The 23863-nt window shown below is 39.3% G+C and overlaps 3 protein-coding genes across 5 annotated transcripts in view; 1 reads left to right on the forward strand and 2 right to left on the reverse strand.

Moving 5' to 3' along the window:
- Positions 1-23863, forward strand: part of NF1 (neurofibromin 1) — a 151261-nt gene that overhangs the window by 87698 nt on the left and 39700 nt on the right. For all 3 annotated transcript variants that reach the window (XM_075264846.1, XM_075264847.1, XM_075264848.1), the window contains exons 36-37: positions 19919-20351; positions 20838-21178. In XM_075264846.1, the coding sequence (XP_075120947.1) occupies positions 19919-20351; positions 20838-21178 (774 nt within the window). The remainder of the gene's footprint in view (positions 1-19918; positions 20352-20837; positions 21179-23863) is intronic.
- OMG (oligodendrocyte myelin glycoprotein) lies at positions 520-8266 on the reverse strand. Its single transcript, XM_075264903.1, has 2 exons — positions 7971-8266; positions 520-2111 (listed from the first exon to the last, which is right to left on the reverse strand). The coding sequence occupies exons 1-2, from the start codon at positions 8028-8030 to the stop codon at positions 774-776; spliced, it is 1398 nt and encodes a 465-aa protein (XP_075121004.1). The 5' UTR covers positions 8031-8266; the 3' UTR covers positions 520-773.
- On the reverse strand, positions 15927-18844 carry EVI2A (ecotropic viral integration site 2A). Its single transcript, XM_075262794.1, has 2 exons — positions 18782-18844; positions 15927-16736 (listed from the first exon to the last, which is right to left on the reverse strand). The coding sequence occupies exon 2, from the start codon at positions 16709-16711 to the stop codon at positions 15971-15973; it is 741 nt and encodes a 246-aa protein (XP_075118895.1). The 5' UTR covers positions 16712-16736; positions 18782-18844; the 3' UTR covers positions 15927-15970.

Genomic DNA, 23863 nt, shown 5'->3' on the forward strand with positions numbered 1-23863 from the left:
ATATATATATATATATATATATATATATATGACAATTTCCAGGAGTAATATCAGAGGGATAAATATGTCTAAAACTTAAGTACATGTAGCAAGTAGCATTGGGATGTGAATGCAGTTTTGGATATTAGAGCTTATACACTCTGATGGTTCATTCAGATGACCGGATTCCACAGATTTGTGCTGGCCAATTTATTAATGGCCAGCACATGCGCCCCATAAACTTAAATGGATCTATTCATTTGACCATTGTTTTAATTGATTCTGTGAACAATCTAAAAAAAAAAACCCTAAACCTGTCCCTCAGGACTATTATCATATGCAGTGGTGTACCTATTGAAAGTGAAGGTGACTACCCTATTGAAACATTGTCAGTTTTCTAGCACGCAGTCATAGACCAGGGCTAGTTACTGTTCTGGAAGATTGAACCATATTGGTAAAATGAATAGGCTTAATATAAAACTATAATTTATATTGGTTGTGTTGCACATATTTTAATAATTTGCAAACAAATATGTTTTGGATAAGCAAAGTATAATTTAAGGGACACAACACTCTGCAGTGCATTAAAATAGGTCTGGATTATTTATTGGAGGTATATGCATAACAGCAGCAGCATTCAAAGGTTTGGTGCATTGACATTCATCGTCTCATTCATATTCAAGCAAAGCTGGTTTTACAAATTTGACATCTTTGACAGAGTAGGATGCTACAGTGCTAAACTTTGTGCCAGGCTCATGTAAAAAAAATGTGCATTCTCCTTACCTTAACCCTGTTTACATCATGCCATATACAATCCTAAGTGGAAGAGGGAGCAAAAGAAAGGGAATCTTAGGGAAAGCAGCTTGGGGTGCTGCAGAGGAGGGGATGTAATTCAGTTTAACAGTTGTTCCTTGTATCTCTAGCGATACTGTTGTGCTTGGCATGGCCATCTCTGGGCCATTGTGTGGTGCTTCATCATGAGTACTCAAGATCACATGTGATATCTCCTTATCGGTGTTCTGTGTGCTCACTGTGGGTCTGTTCACTTCCATTTCCTCTACTTCATTTGAGCTCATGAAATTTTCTATTTCCTTTCCAAAGTTGTTGAAGTCTAAATGGATCATTCCATCTGCAGATCCTTCATCTGTGAACTGAGAATCTTCTGTGCTTGCCAGCATAATGTGCTCTGTGGTAATGAGTGGGGTTGTGGGTAGAGCCTCAGAGAATTGTACCTTCTTGTACAGTTTTATTTCTTGAACCTCAAGAAAATGGGAATGAGCTGTAGTAAGTAAAGGTATGTCATCAGTAGTTATATTTTCTGTTGCTTCATATGAGGTTAAAAGGAGTTTGGTTGTCTGTTCCTTGGTGTCATTGGCACAAGGATCGAGCATATCCCTGGCAGCCACCCACTTGGTCAGATACTCCATGTTTTGTGTGTCTTTGCAGGACCATGGATTATTGTGCAAGGTGATCTCTTTTACGTAGACCATCTGGTCAAAAGCATTGTTTGGAATGTAGGTAAATCTGTTATTGTGCAGGTATAGGGCTTGAAGGTTAGGCATTCTCACCAGGGTTCCTGGAAGGATCTGCGTTATAGAGTTATGGGATAAATCGATTGTGAGTACATTGCTTGGCATGTTGGTGGGCACAGTCCAGAGCTGGTTGTGGCTGAGATTCAGTAGCTGCAGACTAATGAGTGTATTGTTAATGAAGACTGTCCTCTGCAGGCTGTTCATGGAGACGTCGAGCACCTTCAGATTCCACTGGTAAGCAGTATCCAGCTTATGAAGCACTGTTATGTTGTTCTGTGTAGCATACACTTCCCATAGAGATCTTGGTAAGTGAGATGGCAGGCTCTTAAACAAATTGTGCGAGAGGTCAAGTGCCCTTAAATTAGTGAAGTGAGTCAATTGATGGTCTAAATTGGAAAAGTAATTGTAAGACAAGTTTAGATGTGTGATGTTGTCTTGAAGTCCATGTGGCAATGCAGTGAGGCTTTTGCCAGAACAATCCACATTTCGGTTCTTCATAGAACATGAGCACTTCAAGGGGCAGAGGCAAAAAATATTTGGTACAGAACATAATATAATCAGTAGTCCTGGAGAGGGTTTTATCCGATATCCCATCTTTGCCTGCAAGTAGAGTAAGAGCATTGTCTAATCATTGGCACTGCAAACGTTATGTTAAAATGGTAACAATGAAGATAAATACTTTTATATTGTTGTTAATAATCTGTATAGTTTGCTTTATTATAGTAGGTATTTAGCTTGTATGTAGATGTGAGATGCTACTTCCCTGAAGCACTCTTGTCTAATGTTACTGCAGCAAATGGCAGAATAATTCCTTGCATGTACAGTGCAGTTTATGACCTTAAACGTTTTAGCCATAAATTACACTTACCTCTTGGTTTTCCCCATCCAGAATCAATACATAGTTAATGTAGACAGTTATAAACGGGCAGGCATTTATCCAGCTGTCCTCTCTATCGTGGCTTGCTGCTTGTGCTTGTGTCTTTCAGCTGCATTGTGCTGCTGTGTGCTGGAGCTCTGCATACAACTGATCAGCTATTCGGAGGACTGCAGAGCTGCCGCTAGTGCTGACTCAAATTTATTGGGCGCATATCATAGGCAATCCAGCAGACATTGTTAACAGTCATTGGAAGGGGGGATATGGGGTTAAACTGTTAGACTTTGTCGAGCATCGGTTTTACTACAATATCAGTAATGGCAAAAATATCTTTATTCCATCCATTGTTAGCTGTATTAAAGCTGGAACTGAACAAAGTGATCTGATAACTGTGCTTCTTTACTTTTTCCTGCCTCTTTTTTTTTTCCCCACTTCAACTAATTTTTTCTTTTTGCAAAAAAAAAAAAAAATTACACCATCACATACAAGTGAAAAGATCCTACCATCACAACTAGAACATACAATGCAATATAATACACACACACACACACACACACAAAAATATTTCAAACAAAAATTATGGAGGAAATCCTCATATCGGATATCAAAGGAAATGATTCCCAGAAAAGTTAACAAATCCTCCCCTAGTATGTTATTTTCGGACAATCCAGGCCACCTTTAAAGGGAATGTGTTGCCAAAATTTTTTTTATTTTGAGCGTTTTATCTTAAAAAAAAATATTTTTAAAGAATTTTTGGTAAGGTTTTAATTTTTTTTCCATATTTCAATTAAAATTAAAAAAAAAAACACCTGCAGTTCTGTCCACTAGGCCATATAATATGCTGAGGCCACTAGAGATGAGCGAACGCCATTCGATCGAATATCAGGCCGTTCGGGATATTCGATTACAATCAAATACAAGGCCGCAAACGCAGTAAAAATTCGTATCCCCTCCCACCTTCCCTGGCGTGTTTTTTGCACCAATAACAGCGCAGGGGAGGTGGGACAGAAACTACGACAACGGAGGCAGTGAAAAAAAAAATCAGCAAAAGTAATTGGCGGCCGGAAACAGATAACCTCCAATTTAGACGAATGGTGGATTTACCATTCAACTAATTTGGGACTGTGGAGTATGTGACTGTGAGACAGGGACAGATCTACAGGTAGGGTTAGCTAGGGAATACCTTTATTTAGGGGAGAAATGTTACTCACACAACTCGCTCCATCTCGTCGGGATCCCTGTCAGCTTGCGATGTGCTCGAGCTGACTTTTTCCCATAGGAATGCATTGACCAGCGTTGATTGGCCGAATGCCATACAGAAGTATGGCATTCGGCCAATCAACGCTGGTCAATCCATTCCTATGCCGAGATGAAGCAGAGCTGAAGCTGCTACACACTCAGCTGTACCAATGTAGCAATCCGATGCAGCAGCGCTGAGTGTGTAGCAGGTCCAGCTCTGCTACATTGGACATTGCTACATCGCCAGCACTTAGAGTTGAGCATTTCAGGATCGTTTTTAAAATCCAATTTCCGATCGTTCTTGACATTTCAGGATCGTTTTTAAAATCCAATCTCCGATCGTTCATCCGATACTGCACACTCAGCTCAACTACTCCAGAGTTGAGCTGAGCGCACGGCCCGATGTAGCAGAGCTGGCAGATGTAGCAGTCTGATGCAGCAGACTAACACACTTAGCTCTGTTGCATCAGACTGCTACCATCGGCCAGCTCTGCTACATCTCCGGTGTATCTGCACTACTGCCAACCATTCCTCCAACTACTCCTCCTGTCACACACATCTCTGGTGTAACAGAGCTCAGCACACACTCAGCCCTGCTACATCTCTACAACGGAGTGTAGAGACCAGGAGGAGTAGCTGGAGGGATGGTTGGCAGTAGTGCAGAGCTGTGCGTGTGACAGGAGGAGTAGTTGGAGGGATGGTTGGGTGTAGCAGAACTGAGCTCTGCTTTCTCTCCGGTGTACGGAGTAGCCGAGCTAACCGCACGGCTAGCCCTGCTTCATCTCGCCATAGGAATGCATTGACCAGCGTTGATTGGCCAGTGTAAACCATTCGGCCAATCAACGCTGGTTCTGCCGGAGGAGGCGAAGTCTAAAATCAGACCAGAATGGAAACTGCTGTGGACCGATTTTAGACTCCGCCTCCTCAGGCAGAACCAGCGTTGATTGGCCGAATGCAGTACACTGGCCAATCAACGCTGGTCAATGCATTCCTATGGGAAAACGTCAGCACCGGCATATCGCAAGCTGACAGGGGATCCCGATATAATAAAGGTACTTGATGTCCCCAGACATGCTATTGCATTCCAGGGTGTTGGCATCATTTCCTAAGGTGTAATAGTGGACTTGGTGACTCTCCTGAGTCGAATGGTGGGATCCCCTGTAGCGAAGCATTTTCTCCCATAGACTATAATGGAGTTTGATATTCGTTCGAATAGTCGAATATTGAGCGGCTATTCGATCAAATATTGAATATTTTACTGTTCGCTCATCTCTAGAGGCCACTGTAGGATTAGTGACCAAAGTTGAAATTGCAAGATTTTTTGGTTTTTTTTCCCCCTAAAATATAGATATTAATTTTGGAAATTAAAAAAAGTCACCAAAAATTCTTAAAAAATGTGTAACATAAAAACGTGATTTAAACAATGGGTCACTTTCAGGTGACACATTCTCTTTAATGTCTGCATTGGATGCCATTTTGAAAATATAAAGAGCATTACTAATTTTCTAATATCTGCCTGTTAAACATTTGAGTGAAGGCCTTCTGTTTTATTAAATTGTTGGTACCTGTATTTTTAATGCACTTTATTTAAAGACACAAGTGTGGGCAAGATTTTAGTTGATTTATAGTCTCCTGGATTGTTGAGACTATCACTTGAGCCCGGTGCTGTAACAAAAGACTGGCTACAAGACCAGATGGTGAAAAAATAGGGGCAACATTTTAAAAAGAACTAACACCTGATGAACGCCCAGCAGATGACAATACAGTCCCTTGGGCTCCATTGTTGTGTGTTATTTTAGTGGTCTTTTTGTCCGTTATTCTAGTTCTCCGATGAACCAGAACAATGGACTCCCAAACATAAGGATCCTAAAATTCCAATAATAAAAAAGTAAGATTAGCGGGGACAATAACAGCGGGGGGCCCCCAGAGTTTGTCTTCCATATGCCCAATTTGAGCCCAGATATGCTGAGACATGTCACTCCATAATCTGATATATTTATCTTGTTAAACCTCTTTTTAATGCAATTGTGGCTGGTCGTCTCAGAGATTTCGCTGTATATCAATTTGTCAGGGCCTCCTGCTCTAGAACATGCTGCCTGTAGATCAGACACTAGGATGGTGAAGTAAGTGAACGATGTCACTGTGTCCTTTCCAGCTACCACTAAGGCCACTAATTTTCCTCAGCAGTCACTTCTGGCGTCAAAGGCATGGTATGCGCGGCAGGCACTAGATCGCCAGGGACAGGTATGATTTATTTATTTTTTTAAATGTACATTGTGAGCTCACAATGTACATTTTTCCCTATCAGTATGTCTGGAATATGGGATGGAAATCCATGCAAACACGAGGAGAACATACAAACTCCTTGAACACCAGGACTCCAGTGCTTCAAAGCTGCAGTGCTAACCACTGAGCCACCGTGTGGCCCCGATTTCTTTGGTGTATGCTACACTTTCCCTTCCTCCCCTGGGGTTCCTGGACAAATCCGTATGTTCACACGGAGTTTCCTCTTGGTGGATTTTGAGGAATCCACCTTGAAAAACACCTCCAGACTCTGCATTGATTTCAGTGGGCGTCAGTATCAGATTTTTAATTCCAGCTGATTTTTCCACCTGCAGTAAACTTCATGTGAACCTACCCTAAGTGAGACTAACTCCGCAAACAACAGAACTGTCAGTCCATTTTACATAAGTTAAAAACAGATCCATTGATTTCTATTGGGCCGGTGTGTCCGTTAAAATTAACAAAGATAGTGCAGGTTAGGTTTTGTTTTTTGACATGTGAAAAAGGGCTATCAAAAAAATGGACCTGTGAATAGACTTTGAATTCAATGTGTTGCAAAAATGAACGTGTGACAGACGCTGCAAAAACATTACAGTTTTCACTATCATGTGTAAGAGGCCTAATGTGTATGCCCACCTTTAAGGGGGTTATCCAGCTTCCAAAAATGATCTGCAAATACATCCGTAGCAGTGTTAAATACTTACTGTTCCCTTGTGCAGCCTTTTCTTGGCTTTATTAAACTTCAAACTCCTTGTATCACTGTTATTTACATGTTAGTGAATCTGTGAAGAAACTACATTACCCATGATGCATTTCCCTACTTTCAATTTCTGTTTGCTAATCACAAGGGGGAGTGAACATGAACGAAACATTCAAGAACATGTGACTTCAGATGTGGGAGTGATTTTATTTATTAGCTGTGATTTCATTGGAGGAAAGAGCAGGCAGATGCATGATGGGAAAAATAGTTTGTTCACAGATTCACTGCATGTAAATAACAGTGATACAAGGAGTCTCAAGTAAAATAAAACCAATAAAAGGCTGCATAAAGGAAACCATATTTAGCACTACAGTGAATGTATTTGCAGATAGGTTTTGGAAGCAAGATAACCACTTTAACATGTGATATTCTTAGCTTTAGCTGCTGTTAGGAATGTAAGTTTGGTTTGGAATTGTTTCTGTTCATATTGCATAAAAGTTAGATTTTAGGTAGGTAAACATAGATGACTAAATTGACAGAATATTTGGTGATGCCTGTCTGTATTCGGTGTAATTTATCAATCATATTGTGCATTTTATAGTACTAAGGGTGCATTCACACTACGTATACGGCAGCTTATTCTGAACGTAAAACACGTTCAGAATAAGCGGCGTATAAAGCAGCTCCATTCATTTCTATGGGAGCCGGCATACGAGCGCTCCCCATAGAAATGAATGGGCTGCTTTTTTCACTACGAGCACTCCCATTGAAGTGAATGGGAAGCGCTGCGTGTACGGCTTGGCATGAGCAGAGCTAGCCGTACACGCCAGCACATCCCATTCACTTCAATGGGAGTGCTCGTAGTGAAAAAAGCAGCCCATTCATTTCTATGGGGAGCGCTCGTATGCCGGCACCCATAAAAATGAATGGAACTGCTTTATACGCTGCTTATTCTGAACGTGTTTTACGTTCAGAATAAGCTGCCGTATACGTAGTGTGAATGCACCCTAAGAGTGTCTTTTTCCAATGGTAGCATATGAAATACTCTTATGTAAGTCTGTCAAAGTGCATTTTCTATGCAGTGCTGTTAGGATCACTTCTCGTGAGTTATATGAGAATTAGTGAAAAAGAAGCCGTCAATATGTATACCTAGGGGCCTAGAATTCAGCTTCAAAGGGGCTTGTTCACAGCATATATGGCATATAATGTTTTTAGCAGTTTTCAGGCTTAAGAGAAAAATCCAGATTGACTTGAAAAGTAATCCTAATCTATTGTTCCTTTTGTACACAACATTTCCCTAATTTAGTTGGATATATGTGACTTACATTATGTACTAAGCTGACAAATGTGTAAACCAGTTTACCTCAGAAATCTGGTGGAGGTGGTGGTGGAAGCTCCAGGTCATTGATGGTGTGAAGAGCATCCAGGTCACTACTTTGTAGATTTAATGGCTCTTGAGTGATGTTGCCATCTTGCTGATATGAATTAACTTCAGGAAAAATGTTCAGATGGCTGTCTTGTAAATCTTGCACAGGTGATGTATTAGGTGTGGGAGGTTGTGGAAATTCCTGAGAAAGATCTGGAGGAGGTGTTGGAAAGATGTCATACTGATCAGTGGTATGTTCAGACATCTTGGCTTCTGATATAAAACTTGTGGTTTTGGTTGGTCCAGCTGGTACAATCGGTATGTTAATACTTGAGGTAGTTGTGAAAATGTTTTCATTTATGTCTTCAAAATTTTTGTTTTCTATTTCTTGGACTCCTTCCGTTGTCAGGATTTCAGTACTTATTATTGGGGTTAAGCTTACATGTGATAAGGACATGCTTCTTCCCAGGATGCTGCTGTTCATATAGTTTCCTTCATCGTGACTATTGCCACGTGCCAGTGGCGATGGTCCTGCCCAGTTTTGGTCATTTGACATGCTTTGCTTTTTAATATGCTTCCATAATAGAATTCCTATTATGATGATAATGGTAAGTATTAAAAACCCTCCAACAAATGCAGCAGCAAGCCAGGCATACACCTCAGGCTCTTCCTTTGCTTGTCCATCATTGTTTTTTTCCAGTTCTTTGTCCATCTGAAAACAATATATAGAAATATTTCAAGGTTTTTCAACAGTCTGTATACAAATCTTTTTCAACCCATAAATAGCCACTTTGCCTTCAATAATTTTATATGTTTGATGCAAAGTAGGACCTCATCTCAGAAGCCAGTAATCGGGGAAAAAAAACTATTAAAATTATCACAAAATGACCGATCATACAAGAATAGTATTTATTGGTTCACACTTGCATTCAGATTTATGATGTTGTTCCTGGTGGGATACAAACATCTGCAAGGAGTTTGTATGTTCTCCCCGTGTTTGAGTGGATTTCCTCCCATTCTACAAAGACATACTGATAGGGGAAAAAAATAAAATAAAATGTACATTGTGATCCCTATATGGGGCTCACAATCTACATTTAAAAGAAAAATAAAAAAAGATTTATGTTTTGGCGACCCAAAAAATGGAAAGCTTAGCCCATTTAAAAAGTGGTTACCCACATACCCCATAGACTATAATGGGATCTGCCTACTTGCAGGACTTTTCTCTCCAGGTTTTTTAAGCAGGTTTGGGGGCGGAAACCCCGAAAATATAACGACCGCTAGTGTGATCCTAGTCTTAGGGTGCCAGAAATGTGTTATTCTTGCAATGTGTGCCAGATGTAAGCTAAGGCCACACACGTTGCTGAATCTCCACTGGGAAATTCTGCAATATTTTCCTCTTTAAAAATCACTGCAAAAAAAAAAAAAACATATGAAATCATGCAGTTTTTGCTGTAACTCACTTGCAGACACTTTGCACTCCAGCATGTAGATAGGAAATTGTAACTGTCAATCCAGGGCTGTGGAGTTGATGGCTCAACTCTGACTCCTGCTCAAACTTCATGAATTGCTGACAGCCATGGTCAAGCAGAAGCTGCAAAGCTCCTCTATTTAAAGAGGACCTTTCATTGATTTGGGCACAGGCAGTTCTATATACTGCTGGAAAGCTGACAGTGCACCGAATTCAGCGCACTGTCTGCTTTCTCGATCTGTAGCCCGGGTAAAGAGCTATTGGTCCCGGTACCGTAGCTCTTTACAGTCAGAAGGGTGTTTCTGACACTGTCAGGTACGTCCTTCTCCACAGCAGCGCCTATCGCACTGTACAGTGTGAGTGGGGAGGAACGCCCCCTCCCTCTGCTCACAGTGCTCATCTATAGACGAGTATTAACAGGAGGGGAAGGGGCGTTCCTCCCCGCTCACACTGTGCAGCGCGATAGGCGCTGCTGTGCAGAAGGACGTACCTGACTGACTGTCAGGAACACCCTTCTGACTATAAAGAGCTATGGTACTGGGACTGATAGCTCTTTACCCGAGACACAGATCGAGAAAGCCGACAGTGCGCTGAATTCAGCGCACTGTCTGCTTTCCAGCAGTATATAGAATTGCCTGTGCCCAAATCAATGAAAGGCCCTCTTTAAAAAAAAAAAAAAAAGCCAGCGGTAGAATGCTTGTGAAAGTAAATATGCAAAGCAACCTATGCATCTAATTATTTATAGAAAACTAATCCTTCTATAATCTAAATATTCCATTTTGTCTGAAACTAGGATCACGCCTATGTTGGGGGTTTCCATTTTTCAAGTCCGCTTGTGGACCCAATAAACAGAAATCCAGTCTGCTTATAAGCAGTTACCTGTGGAAGACATAGACTATAATGGGGTCTGCCTGTATGCTTTGTAGTGGAATGGGGGATGGCATCCTCTGAACGGTCATTCAACGCAGGTGTGACTGTAGCCTTAGGGTGCATTCACACTAAGTATATCCTGAGCTGATTCTGAACGTAAAACACGTTCAGAATCAACGAGTACAAAGCAGATCCCATTCATTTCAATGGGAGCCGGCATACGTGCACTCCCCATTGAAAAGAATGGGCTGCTTTTTTCCCTATTGGTTTCAATGTGATACTTCATGCACCCTTAGTAACGTTTTCCTTATGAGTTTTTCACCCAAAGCTGGGCCCAACCCTAGACTCCACAGCCCTGTGTAAATCTCTGCAGGTTAGCCAGCAAGTGTGTGTCCTCAGCCTCATGTACTGCTAACAAGGAAATACTTGGTAAACTGTTTTCTATATATTCAGAAAATATAATTGGTATCCATCTCTAGGTGGAAAGCTTCATGTGTATCTGTATCTAATATTAATGTGTCTGCTAAGAAACAGTTTGAGCCTGTGTTTTATGTTAGGTAGTTGTAAATACATCCAAATTGTACTCACCAGCTTTCTTCAGTGGCTTTTCGGCTCTTTTCTAAAAGTACGTGGAATTGAAAATGTTAATCTTTTAAGCACTGACTACATAGAAGCCACATAAAAAAGGAAGTGGCAAAGAGATTCAGGAAATGTAATGTTTTAGAACTTTCTCAAGACTTGGCCTTTTGCAAGATATATTAACTCCTTAAGGCTGCAAGTTAGTTTGTACGTTAATGTTTGGTGACTTTTTCCATATTTTCCCTCCCCATCTTCCAAAATTAATTTTTTTTGTCGACATAGCTATGTGAGGGCTTATTATTCGAGCAACGAGTTGTACAATCAATGGCCACCATTTTGGGATACAAATAATTTTTTGATTAGCTTTTATTTACATATTTTTCAGAACCCTGAAAGTGCTATACAATTCTATCATAATTTTTCTCATTTTGTTTTTAAGGCACTCTGCATTTAAAATGACATGGCAACTTTTTCCTTTGGGTCATTACGATTACAGCGATACCATATTTATATTGGTTTTTATGACATTTTACTGCCTTTACAAATAAAACTTCACTTCTTGAAAATGAAATATTTTCCTGGGGTCTCTGTATTCTGACGACTTTAACTTTTGTGACAGAGATACATACATTTATTTGGGGGACAGTTTGTACTTTAGGTAAAGGTTTGAGCTGAGCGTGCTCAGTATTTACTTATGGTAAGATATGTCTCTAACCGTGGCCATGCCCACTCTGGCCCCACTCTCTTTGTTTTGTGCCCCCTCACAGTATAATGCTCTTTTAGTGGCATCCACATGGTATGATGCCCCATTTTCTCCCCAGCACACACTGTATGTTACTTACTTTCCACACACAGTATCAAGATTCCCGCCACACAGTACTTTACAGTAATGGGCCTAGGTAGAGCGAGCCCACAGGATCTCCCTCCTTATCCTTTTCAATGACACCAAGGGTGGGTTCACACTACCATTGGATGTCCGTTCTGATCGTGTCCATTAAAAAAATGGACACATTGACATCAATTAGTGTCTGGTAAAGTCTGTTTATGATAGGTGTCTGTTTTTTTTTTTTTGTTTTTTTTTTAACTGAAACATTTAAAGTTTCCTGACAACAGTTATTTAATGGCCATTGCTCTTATCCATCTCATGATGTATGCAGAGCCCTCTTCCATTGGCAGTCCATCTGCATTCATCCTAATGCAAAAAACATGATGGGATGAGCAGGATTGTGGTTATCAGTCCCTGTGCTTGACCCCAAAATGGTTGCAGCACTGGACAAGTTCAGAACTGTTGCAAAAGATGTGTGGCATTGTACCCATGTTTTGTTGACATCTCCAGCATACGGAAGGAAGTGCAGGATTAAGTTTATGCAAAAAGGATGGCATGTGGTAACAAAATATAAAAATTTGGTATTTTTCTAATTACTACATATAGAGCTATTTGCAGGTTTAGACCAAATTACCAATCGATTCTGACATCATCTTATATTTATGGATGGGCAAGGTTGTGAGTACCTTAGTGTGGAGGATGCAATAAATAACCAATATATAAGATGTGCCCGTACACCTCTGAAATGAAGTTTGGAAGGAAACCTGGGTAGATCTAAGGGTGCCTTCACACAGAGTTACGCTCCGTGCTTTTTGTCTATTTTACATGTGTAAAAATACACGTGTAAAATTTAGTTAGCCATTGAGTTCAATGGGATTTTTTTTTTTTAACGCGTCTTTTTGCACGTTGAACTCAATGGCTTACTACATTTGACGCTAGGTTCACACCTGCGTTCAGCCTTCCGTTCTGTGCTTTCCGTCTTCTGCATGCCAGAAGACGCAAAGCACAGACCGGGTCCGGCCGTGAGCGGCGGTGAGCGTTTTTTCTCCGCTGCGAAACCAGATTTTTTAATCCGGACACAGAGTACTGCATGTCCGACTCTGTGTCCAGATTATAAAACCCGGTTTCGTGGCGGAGAGCGCAAAACGCTCACGGCCGGACAGCTTTCTCACCCATTCAAATGAATGGGTGAGAGAGACTCCTGCAGGTTTCCGTCTCCTGCTCTATTTTATGCAGGAAACAGAAACCTGCACAACGGAGAGGGCAACGCAGATGTGAACGAGCCCTTACACGTGTAAAATTTAGCAAAATGCGCAGAGCGTTACTCCGTGTGAAGGCACCCTAAAGCTTTGTGACACTAGTGGTGAATCTGAACATTGTGGAAGTAGGTCTCTGAGGGGTGGGTGCTGCTGTGGGCAATTGGATAAAGGATTGTTGCTAAATGAAAGACCTTCGCAGTCATCCACAATGTTATGTTGGAGTGTAGGCCCTCTGGAATGGAAGGATTGAAGTGAATGGGTGTCAAGGCTTAAGGGAAACGCTGTTTGCAATAGGTTTAGGGTAAAAAAAAAACTATATAAATTTGATATTGATATAATCATTTCAACTCACAGAATACAGGTGACTTGTCATTTTGGCTGTACAGTGAACGCCCTGAAAACGAAGCCAATAGAAGTCTCACAAATGCTGTTTTTCTCTTACTTCCTCCCTATTCTGAAGGTTTGGGGGGTTTTTTTGCCAGTTTCCGAGTACATTTTATGGAATATTAACTGATACCTTAATGAAGTACAGTTTGCCTTGCAAAAATTAAGCCCTCATACAGCTCTGTTAATAGAACAATAAAAAAAAGTTATATATTTTGGAAGGCGGGGAGTGAAATTTTACCTATACCCATTATTTTTGCCTGAACCCAGTGAAAAGCCATTGATTTCACCATGCAATGTGTGACTGCTGAAATCATTGGTTAGCCCAGCTGCTGGGTCTTGGTGTACAGCAGCATCTGAAGTCTTAATTTAGAGCGACATTTGCATAGTTGCGAGCATTGGTTTCTACTATGTGCTATGTCTTCACCCCCTCATTTTATGTTGAGGCATTAATGACATACATACACTTTGGGAAATCATAGTAGACATTAGTAGAGTCTGACTATAATAAAAGTTGTATTTGTAATCCCTTTTGATATTGCAGATTGTTTTACATGGGCTTGTTATTACAATTTAACAAATAGTCTCTTTGAGAATGTATGAAAGATAGTAGAAACAGGCAGCACTCCAATATGGTGAAAGAAGCAACATGTGTGTTTATTCTAACTGCAACGTTTCCTAAATACGCAGGAGCTTGAGAATGTATGGATAGGTCAACCATAAACCTTTTAGCAATCGTACAGCCTTGCTTTTAGGGCAGAATAATTCCGCCATAGTGGATCAACAGTGTAGTCTAACAGGGTGGACATGGTGACTTTGCCACTTTTCAACCATTCAAGCTAGGTTAATATGTTACAATTTTGGATAGATATGTTCAAAATTTGTCAGTAAAAAAAGAAATGGTTTACGTCATTCACGTCTCTGGGCATTGAGGACAATACATGGATCCGCTTTCTACTACTTTATAACTTCATCTAGAAGTTTCCGCAGTAGCGGCGTTATGCTTTTAGAAGAAGTGAAAAAGGGAAGGTGGGTGCAGAAGACTACTAAAGGTTATGTCCTTCATAAGCATCTGTGAAACTTATTCCTCTAATGGCCCATACAGACAGCTATGTTTGGTCCAAGAAACACTGCCCAAGTGCCACTTTTCACAGATCAACTCAGCTCACAAAATTATAGTGAATTATGATACTGTGAATTCATGAACCGCAAGTCTGCTGTCCCAAATGATGCGCTGAGTGTGAGACTGTAGACGCAAGGTAGTGTACATTACAGAATCTGTATCTTGTTAGGATCTGGTGGACTACCTAGGCTGCCACCTTAGGGCAAAGTTGTTGTTTTTTTGTTTAATCTCTGAGCAATGTAAGTTTAAAGTGCAAAAGAGAGCGTGAAGCATACATAATCTATATTTATTTGTGTTACACTTAAATACAGTTAAAAATAGGAAGTTTTCTCTCTATGCTGTAATAAGAAAAATATTTAATGGCATAAGGGAACCTTAAAAATGTAAACCAATTTTTTTTAAATTCTCCAATGCATCAAAAACACATGAAAAAAACATTTTGCAAATTGTATTTACACTGTTCTGTATATGAAGCTTCTATGGAAACCTGTTTGGTTCCATGGTTGCAGACTACAAACATAAGGTGTGTCATCTGATTTTGCATCTGTATTTGCTGCTTCTACTACCGTTTTTGTTTAGCAGGGAAAGGGTAGCCTGTAGCCATAAAGATACACGTCTACGTAGGAGCTATATACACAAACTAAGGCCTCCTTCACACAAGAGCGTGTGCAGTCTGAGGTGGGTTCCATTGCTCTGTTCTATTACGAAGATTATGGATCATGTCCTTTTCCAGCTCTGTGAAAACAGAATTGAATCCTCTCATCCTACACACTTTGTGTATAAGAGGCCTAAGGGTATTTTCACACAGAGGTTTTTGCAAGCTGAAAAAATCTGCTTCAGGAATTAGGAAGTGTTTTTTACGCGTTTTTTACATTTGGCTTTTTTTTTTTTTTTTTCTCCAGCGCAGTGTGTGGACCTGGAAACTTCTCTTTGAAAAATGCTAGTGTTTTTTGAAGTGGTTCTTGCAAAAGACCGTGCCAAAAAAAGTTTTGTGTTTTTTCTGCTTCCCATTGATTTCAATGGGTTTTTCCAGGCGGAAACTGCTTGAAGATAGGTCAGGTCGCTTTTTTCCCCGCTAGCTGAAGAAAAACCGCAAGTGGGAAAAAAAAAGCTACCGGCTCCCATTGAGATGAATGGGAGGCGATTTTGCTTGTGGATTTAGGTGGATTCTCCGTCAAAATCCGCTGGCAAAAAACTCTGTGAACTAGCTCTAAGGCTGTTAATAGAGACCATTTGTAAACTTTTTTTTTTTTTTTTTTTTTTTTGTATATATCCAGTTATGTAATAAAATGGTTGCACATCTTACATACACAGTCCTTTCTGAGTTCAAAGATTTTTTTTTTTTTTGTTTAATCCCAAATCCAACCATGACACATTATAAACATGAAGTTAAAAAAAATAATAATAATAATAATTTTACTTAAAATTCAGGTAATGAAATAGAACTTAGTAAAGTTAATGTAATAAATTGTATCTGTCCATTGTTTAGACTTCCACTGTGGATACAGTTGTCATAGTTGCATATGGTGAACTTGTCTTTTCTTCGGCAGTCTGTTCTAATGCAGGAGACGCCATTAATTTGTGTTTTTCATTCTCAATTGTGTTGGTGTCTCCCAATGAAATCTCATCCATGGTGAGATTGGCTTCTTGAGCTTTCTTCTGCCATGTTTCCATTCCTGAGGGCCACAAAATACTTGAAGCGCTTAGGAAGTCTCCATTGCTCCTTGCCTGCCGCTTGGATTGAGTTAGTCTCTTCTTTAGACTCGATACTTTGTTTGCTAGTACCACAATGCATACGATTAACATTGCAACAATGAACACTAGCACTGCTGTTATTGCGGCACATATTATTATTCCAGTCTTGTATTTTTCATTAGTAGTACATGTCACATTAGCCATGGGATTTGGGGTATGGGATTTAATAGTATAGTTACTTTTGATCCCCTTTGTTTCCTTTCTAGTGCTTTGTGGGATGACATTATTTGTAACTGTTCTCATAGTAGGTTTACTTGTTAAATATTGTCCTCGAAGATCTGAAGCAATTTTATGTAAAGAGTGTGTAGAATTGTCATCTTGAGAGGAGAGGAAATGGTCTGGAGCGTCAGATGTGTTGGTCATTTCCGTTACTACCGGTTTGTCAGTGTTGAAATAGAGGCTTACTTCTGCTTTACAACTGAAAGCTAGAAACACGATCACAAGATGCAGTGAAGACTGCATATTCCTCATGTCGCTCTCTTGAATCTTGTGATATCTGCCAAGTATAGAAAACATATTAATCACCAGTGATTTTACTCTTGGTATATACATTTACTATATTACTGTTGGTATATACATTCACTATGGTTTTAATGTTGGTGTATACATTTACTATATTACCATTGGTATATACATACACTATGATATTACTGTTATATACATTTACTATATTACTATTGGTATATTCATACACTATGATTTTACTGTTGGTATATAAATTCACTATATTACTTTTGGTATATACATTCACTATGATTTTACTGTTGATGTATAAATTCACTATATTACCATTGCTATATTAATACACTATGATTTTATTGTTGGTATATGCATACACTATGATTTTACTGTTCCATTAACTGACAGAACCTTTTGCAAGTGTTTGTACTTTATTTTAGGGTTAGTGCATATAAAACTTACTATAGAAAGCTCTGGAAAATATCATCCCTTACGGCTCATTCACATCTGCGCCCGATCTCCATCTGTCAAGTTTCCGTCTTCTGCAGACAGAAGACGTAAACCCAACAGACAGTGTCTGGCCGTGAGCGCTGGTGAGTGAACAGTTTCTTTTTTTTTAACCGGACACAAAGTCCTGCATGTCTGACTTTGTGTCCGGTTAAAAAAAAAAACAAAAAAAAAAAAAACGGGTTTCGCCACGGAGAACACAAAACGCTCACAGACGCTCATGGCTGGACACTTTTCAAACCCATTCATTTGAATGAGTTGGAAAAATGCCTGTAGGTTTCCGTTTCCTGCCCAGTTTATGCAGAAACAAAAACCTGCATAACCGAGACCCCGGCCTCAGATGTGAACAAGCCCTTACTAAGATGAGTGAGCCTTTTCTTGGCCTTTGGGTCAAGATATTCCAAATATGTTCTTAACTGTAAACTTTTTAGACCCATTAATTTAAATTGAGCAATGTCGTTTTCTTGTCATGCTAAAAATTATGGTCATCACGGATCTGTGTAGGTATGCAAACCAAATCTTTCATGTTAAGATCTGACACTTCAATTTTGTACGACTCCAGCTATAAAACAAAAATTTTTTATCAGTACTTAATTTATAGGGGCATACTAGTCAGCTATCACCTATCCCATCCACTAGTTACATACCTGCTAGATTTGGTGGGGGCCAGCCGCTTTCTCGCAGTCTGTTATTGCATAAGAAAGATGACGAGTGCTTTGGGCTGTGTTCAGAAAATTCACCCAAGGAAGATGGGGCACACTCTGTCCTAGGTGTCCATGCGTAGCGTGATAAATTGCCACATTTTGTCTTATTGCTGGACAGTCAATTACTCGTGCAGACAATGCGTATGTGTCTGTCTGAGTGGAAGTAGGTGTTACTGATCTGAAATAGTCTGGTCATATGTTGTAGCGTCTGCAGGCAAGGGGAATTTCCAGGCTGCTATAGAGAATTTTCTACAATATTCCCTGTGCTCATAGGAATTACACTTTGACCCATCATATAACTTTTTATCTTTTAAAAAAAAAAAAATGCACACCCTGTAATCTCAGGAGAGCTGCTTGCTTTTCTGATGTCATCCGCAAAGGGTTCTATATAGCTGAGTATAAAACTCATTTTGGAAGCTGATAAATTCATGAATAAAAGATATTTTCTGCATTTTAAAACCTAGCCTTCCACTCCAGGCAGAACACTCATAAAAATGTGGCAAATTTCCATTAATCATGAATGGGTTGTGATCTTAGAATACTTCCTATTAGTCAAAAGATTCTAAGTCTACTTTGCTTAACTATGCGACATACGTGTTCAATCTTTCTTGGTGTGCCATGTTGTTCCTTCTAGATTTTCCTGGACTCTTCTCTGAAGTAGACTTTTTTTTTTTCGACCTATTACACATTAAGCTCCCTATAAGTATAGAATAATTGTGCTAAACTGATTTTGGTAATCTTTTGAGATTGATGGCTTTCTCCTTATGCTGCCAAGCTGTACAATGCATTTTTACAGATGTCTCTAGTATTTCATTGTTAGCATGAAATGACTGACTTAGAAGGATGATAGAATTGGTCAGTTTGTACTTACCTCAGGGATCTTTTTGGCTCAGAGTCCGATGAATTGGTGTCACGTAGGTTCTAACGTCTTCCTTCTACTTGGAATCTCATAGTTCTCTTCAGATTTGCCTTACTGCTGTTTCCTCAGAGTGAAACCACAGATGACAGACTTCCTGTTTTGTTTTTTTTGCTCATGCTCAAAATTACGCTATCTTATAAAGACCCTGCCCCCTTGCCTTAGGTAAATAGTCTGAGGGTGTTGTCATCCACAAGATAAAGTTTATAGAGTGAAGGGCTAAAATGCATTTTGTCCTTTTACAACTAACAGAAGATGAGATAATAAGGAGTTGCTTGTGTGTCAGTGCTGAGTCAATAGCTATAGGTAAAGGAAATGGTGACACGTCTAATCTTGTTGCTGTGCTGTGTTCTAAAAAAAAATAATCTAAAGTTCCGATCCGCTGTTATGCCTCTGATTTAAAAATTTGAACAAAAAGTGATCAAAGCAATAGACTTTACCCTAAATGTTATAACTAAAAAGTACACTTAGCTCCTCAAAAAGATGCCCTATACATCCTTGTCCATGAGGGAAAAAAATATCTATCTATATATATCATAATATGGCGACATAAAAATCTATGCAAAAGAAAATTTTTGCTCGAAGGGTTAAAATGTAATTAAAACTATATAAATTTGGCATGCCCAGAATCATACTGAAATATAGAATACAGGTTACATGTAATTTTGGCTGCACAATTAACGCTGTAAAAACAAACCCCATAAGTCGTACAAATGTACTTTCCAATTCCACCCAATTCCGATTTTTTTTTTTTTTTCTTCAAGTTTCCCTGTAAATTATACAGAATAATGAATGATTCCCATATGACGAACAATTTGTTCCACAAACTTTAAGCCCTCATATGGCTCTGTGAATGGAACAATAAAAAAAAGTTATGGAGTTTGGAAGGCAGGGAGTCAAAATTGAAAAATATCACCAGTGGGAAGGGTTTAATGGCCTCCAGAACCTTCCCACCTTCATGGCGATGTGATCATGATTTACCTCTTTCCACCAAAGTTTGATTCACTGGTTTGATTTGGATGTTATTCATACAGTATATGTGACTTGTGTCAGAGCCTGTCTCCTATAACTTTTGTTTTCTATTTCCTGCAGATTCAAGACTGGTCAAATCAATGGTGATTTACTGATCTACCATGTCCTTCTGACTTTAAAGCCATACTATGCCAAGCCATATGAGATAGTGGTAGATCTCACACATGCTGGTCCCAGCAATCGTTTCAAGACAGACTTCCTTTCTAAATGGTTTGTGGTTTTTCCTGGCTTTGCTTATGAAAATGTGACAGCTGTTTATATATACAACTGTAATTCCTGGGTGAGGGAATATACAAAATACCACGAGCGGCTGTTAACTGGACTGAAGGGAAGCAAGAGACTGATTTTCATTGATCCGTCAGGAAAGCTGGCCGAGCACATAGAGCACGACCAGCAGAAACTCCCAGCTGCCACACTTGCTTTGGAAGAGGACTTGAAGCTGTTCCATAATGCACTTAAACTGGCCCACAAAGACACTAAAGTATCCATCAAAGTAAGTGGTTGTTTCTATAATAAACACAGGCAACATAATAGCTTTCATATACTAGTTAGTAAAAGCTAGCTTTAACACAAGTAACAGGTTATAAATTATCTACATCTGTATACTGTGTATTTAGGAGAGATTATCTTCACTATTCCACATTGTACAAAGGCAACATTACGGCAATGCCAGAGTCTGTGTAATATAGAGACACGTTTATACCACTTAAGTGAATGGGACAGATCTGTGTTTAGTACCATGCACAGCCTCTACAGAATGCAGAGTTGTCTAGCAAGTGCCACAACCCCTGCAAACAGCTGATTGGTCATGGTACAACTTTTGGCACTTTCCACTAATCTGATATTGATAAGCCCATTTAATGTGGTTGTTTTTTTGTTTGTTTTTTGTTTTGTTTTTTGTTTTTGTTTTTTTAATTTTTTTTTTTTTTTTTTTTTGCCATTCTTGGCTCCACAGTTATAATTATATTGTTTATTGTAGGTTGGTTCTACAGCTGTCCAGGTCACGTCAGCTGAGAGGACGCGGGTTTTGGGACAGTCTGTGTTTTTGAATGATATTTACTATGCGTCTGAAATTGAAGAAATCTGTTTAGTGGATGAAAATCAGTTCACCTTAACCATTGCCAACCAAGGAACACCTCTCACATTCATGCATCAGGAGTGTGAAGCCATTGTCCAGTCTATAATTCACATACGGACTAGATGGGAACTGTCACAACCAGATTCTATTCCGCAACACACCAAGATTCGTCCAAAGGATGTTCCTGGAACACTACTAAACATTGCATTGCTTAACCTGGGGAGTTCTGATCCAAGTCTACGGTAGAAATTTATTTATCTTTATCATCCATATATGTACTTTTACACATAGTAGAAAATATATATATATATGTGTGTGTGTGCTTGAAGTTTCTTTTTGCTGTGTAATTTCATTTACTTTGTTTTTGTTTGTTTTTTTAAGTAGTTGTGTATTTTTGTATGGTTTAGCGTTAGAGTTGCAAAGCACATCTAATTCACAATAAAATAGCAGTTTAGGATCCTCACAAAGGGTATGTATATATATATATATATATATTATATATATATATTTTATATATATATATATATATTTTATATATATATATATATATATATATATATATATATATATATATATAGTGTGTGTTTTCAGGATCCAAAATTTTTAAAGGGGCTCTATCACTGGGAAAAGTCATTGCCTCAGTGGTTTCTGAATAAGTCTGTTTTTATTCATATGCTAATGAGCTTCCAGCCAGCACAGGAAGTTCCCAGCAGCCTCCTCTCTCTCCTATTATCTCCTATGTGTGTGCAAACAGGAAGCTGAGTCATCAGCAGCAGCCTCCCATAGGAAACAATAGCAAAGGGGGTGCATGATGTATCTTGCACCAGTCTAATTAGCATATGAATAAAAACGGACTTACTCAGAAACCACTGAGGCAATCTACATACTAAAGGTAAGTGTGGAATAGCCTTTCTAAAGGCTATGCAAAGATGTGATTAGTTAAAAAATAACTTTTTGCAATGATAGTGCCCCTTTAAGTTCAAAGCTAAAATTTCTGATGCTCGGCTTAGGTCAAAAATATTGCCCACAGTTCAGATGATGCATCAGCGAGCTTTTAAAGGTAGTAAAAAGTGCAATGTATATCAGGGCTATATATATAAAAAAAATTAATGACTCTCAGCCGGTAGACTCTGTGTATTATGGATTAAACATTATGCCAATCCCCCTTTTTACTACCTTTTAAAAGCTCACTGATGCATCATCTGAACTGTGGGCTACTGTACACACATATATATATATATATATATATATATATATATATATATATATATATATATATATATAATTTTTTTTTTTTTTTTTTTTTTTTTTATTAACTAAACTGAGCATCAGAGAGTTTAGCTTTGAACTTAGAATCCACGCAAAGGGTATATATTTTCAGGATCCAAAGTTCAAGCTACTCTCTGAAATTGTATAGTAAGAAGTGCATGTATGCTATCATTGCTAGAGCTTATCTTTTGAGCCAGCTGCAACTTCGAGTCTTTAAGGCTGAGGCCCTATGTTTTTGTTTCTTGCAGATTTTTTTTTTTGTTGTTGTTTTTTTATAACTAATGTCAGCAGTAGATTGAGCAGAAGGTATTGAGTATAAGGGCCTCCTATATATTTCCCATTCCTTCTGTAGACATTTTTGGCTTTGGCTCAAAAAACTGCAGTGAACTGCAGTCTTTAAAAAGGCTATTCAGGTGCTGCTATTAGATTTTGAAAATACAATGGAAGTAAGCGCACAAGAAAATGGCGCTCGAGCATGTGCAGTAGTGCTCAGAAGGGAGCGTTACTGCGCATGCCCGAGATTTCAAAGCGCAGGATCCAAGACTACAGAGAATGGAGACGGTTACAGCTAAGGAGGAGGAGGGTATCACAGGAGCACAAGCAAAGGGTGTTACAAAGGTATGACGTAGGGGGTGCACGATAGCTTGGGGGAATGCCCAGGGTGCACGGAGAGGTTCATCTGTATATCGGTTTTACCGATATGTAAAAGAAAAACGGGGGGGGGGGGGGGGGATCTATTCAAAATCTAGCAGCAGCGCCTGAATAGCCTTTTTAAAGGCTATTCAGGCATATTACTATCTAAAAATCACGATTTCTCAATGAAAGAGCCCCTTTAATCATGTGTCTGGTCTTACTTTGTTTTATTCATTGCGGTTTTATTATTTTCACTTTTTTTTCCTCAAGAGACCTATCACCCATACCCTTTTTGTTTGTTTAACTTTTTCCCTATTCTGACACCACCCAAAACTGGCCCAGACCCTGACTCAATGAAGTAGATTCCACAGCCCTCACCACCACTGTGGCTCTCACACAATATGAAATTGAGCATGGATGGATGTAACTTTTGCACTGGGTGGAACAGTTGCCAAAGCAGCCCTATGATGCCCAGTGAGAGTCATGCATGTGGTGTGTTCTAGTTGATAGGACCTATGTGTGATATTCACCAGGCATTGAGCGATTACTTTGACAGCTGTGTTACACAGTGTGTAGCTGCACCTGTTTTGTTTATGCCAGAGTTTTAGTGGAAATATAGAAGAATATTAAATTTTGTATGGGACAGTGTCTAATGTTTCTTCAGGAACAAGGTCTTTTGTTTTCAGAATATCATTGTAAGGCCAAGGCCCAAAGTAGCAAGCGACATCCAAAAAGCACTGCAGGAAAATCCCATTTTGTTTTCCCATTGTCCTCAGAGGACAATATGCTTCAATTATACCAATACGGAAAAAGCCAGTGTTTCCATAGGTATAATTAACATGCTGTGATTTACAAAAAAAAAACTTAACCGTTTTGGAAATTGCAGCCTTTCCATTGTGGATATTTTTTTGAAATGTGTGGATGGGATTAACCAGAATCCCATCCACTTTGCAGGTATTATAAAAGGCTGTGGTTTTTGCTGCAGCGTATCCACTATGTGGGGCCCTGGACTTAGATTGTTTATG

The sequence above is a fragment of the Leptodactylus fuscus genome, chromosome 2 (assembly GCF_031893055.1).
Source record: "Leptodactylus fuscus isolate aLepFus1 chromosome 2, aLepFus1.hap2, whole genome shotgun sequence".
Taxonomy (NCBI): domain Eukaryota; kingdom Metazoa; phylum Chordata; class Amphibia; order Anura; family Leptodactylidae; genus Leptodactylus; species Leptodactylus fuscus.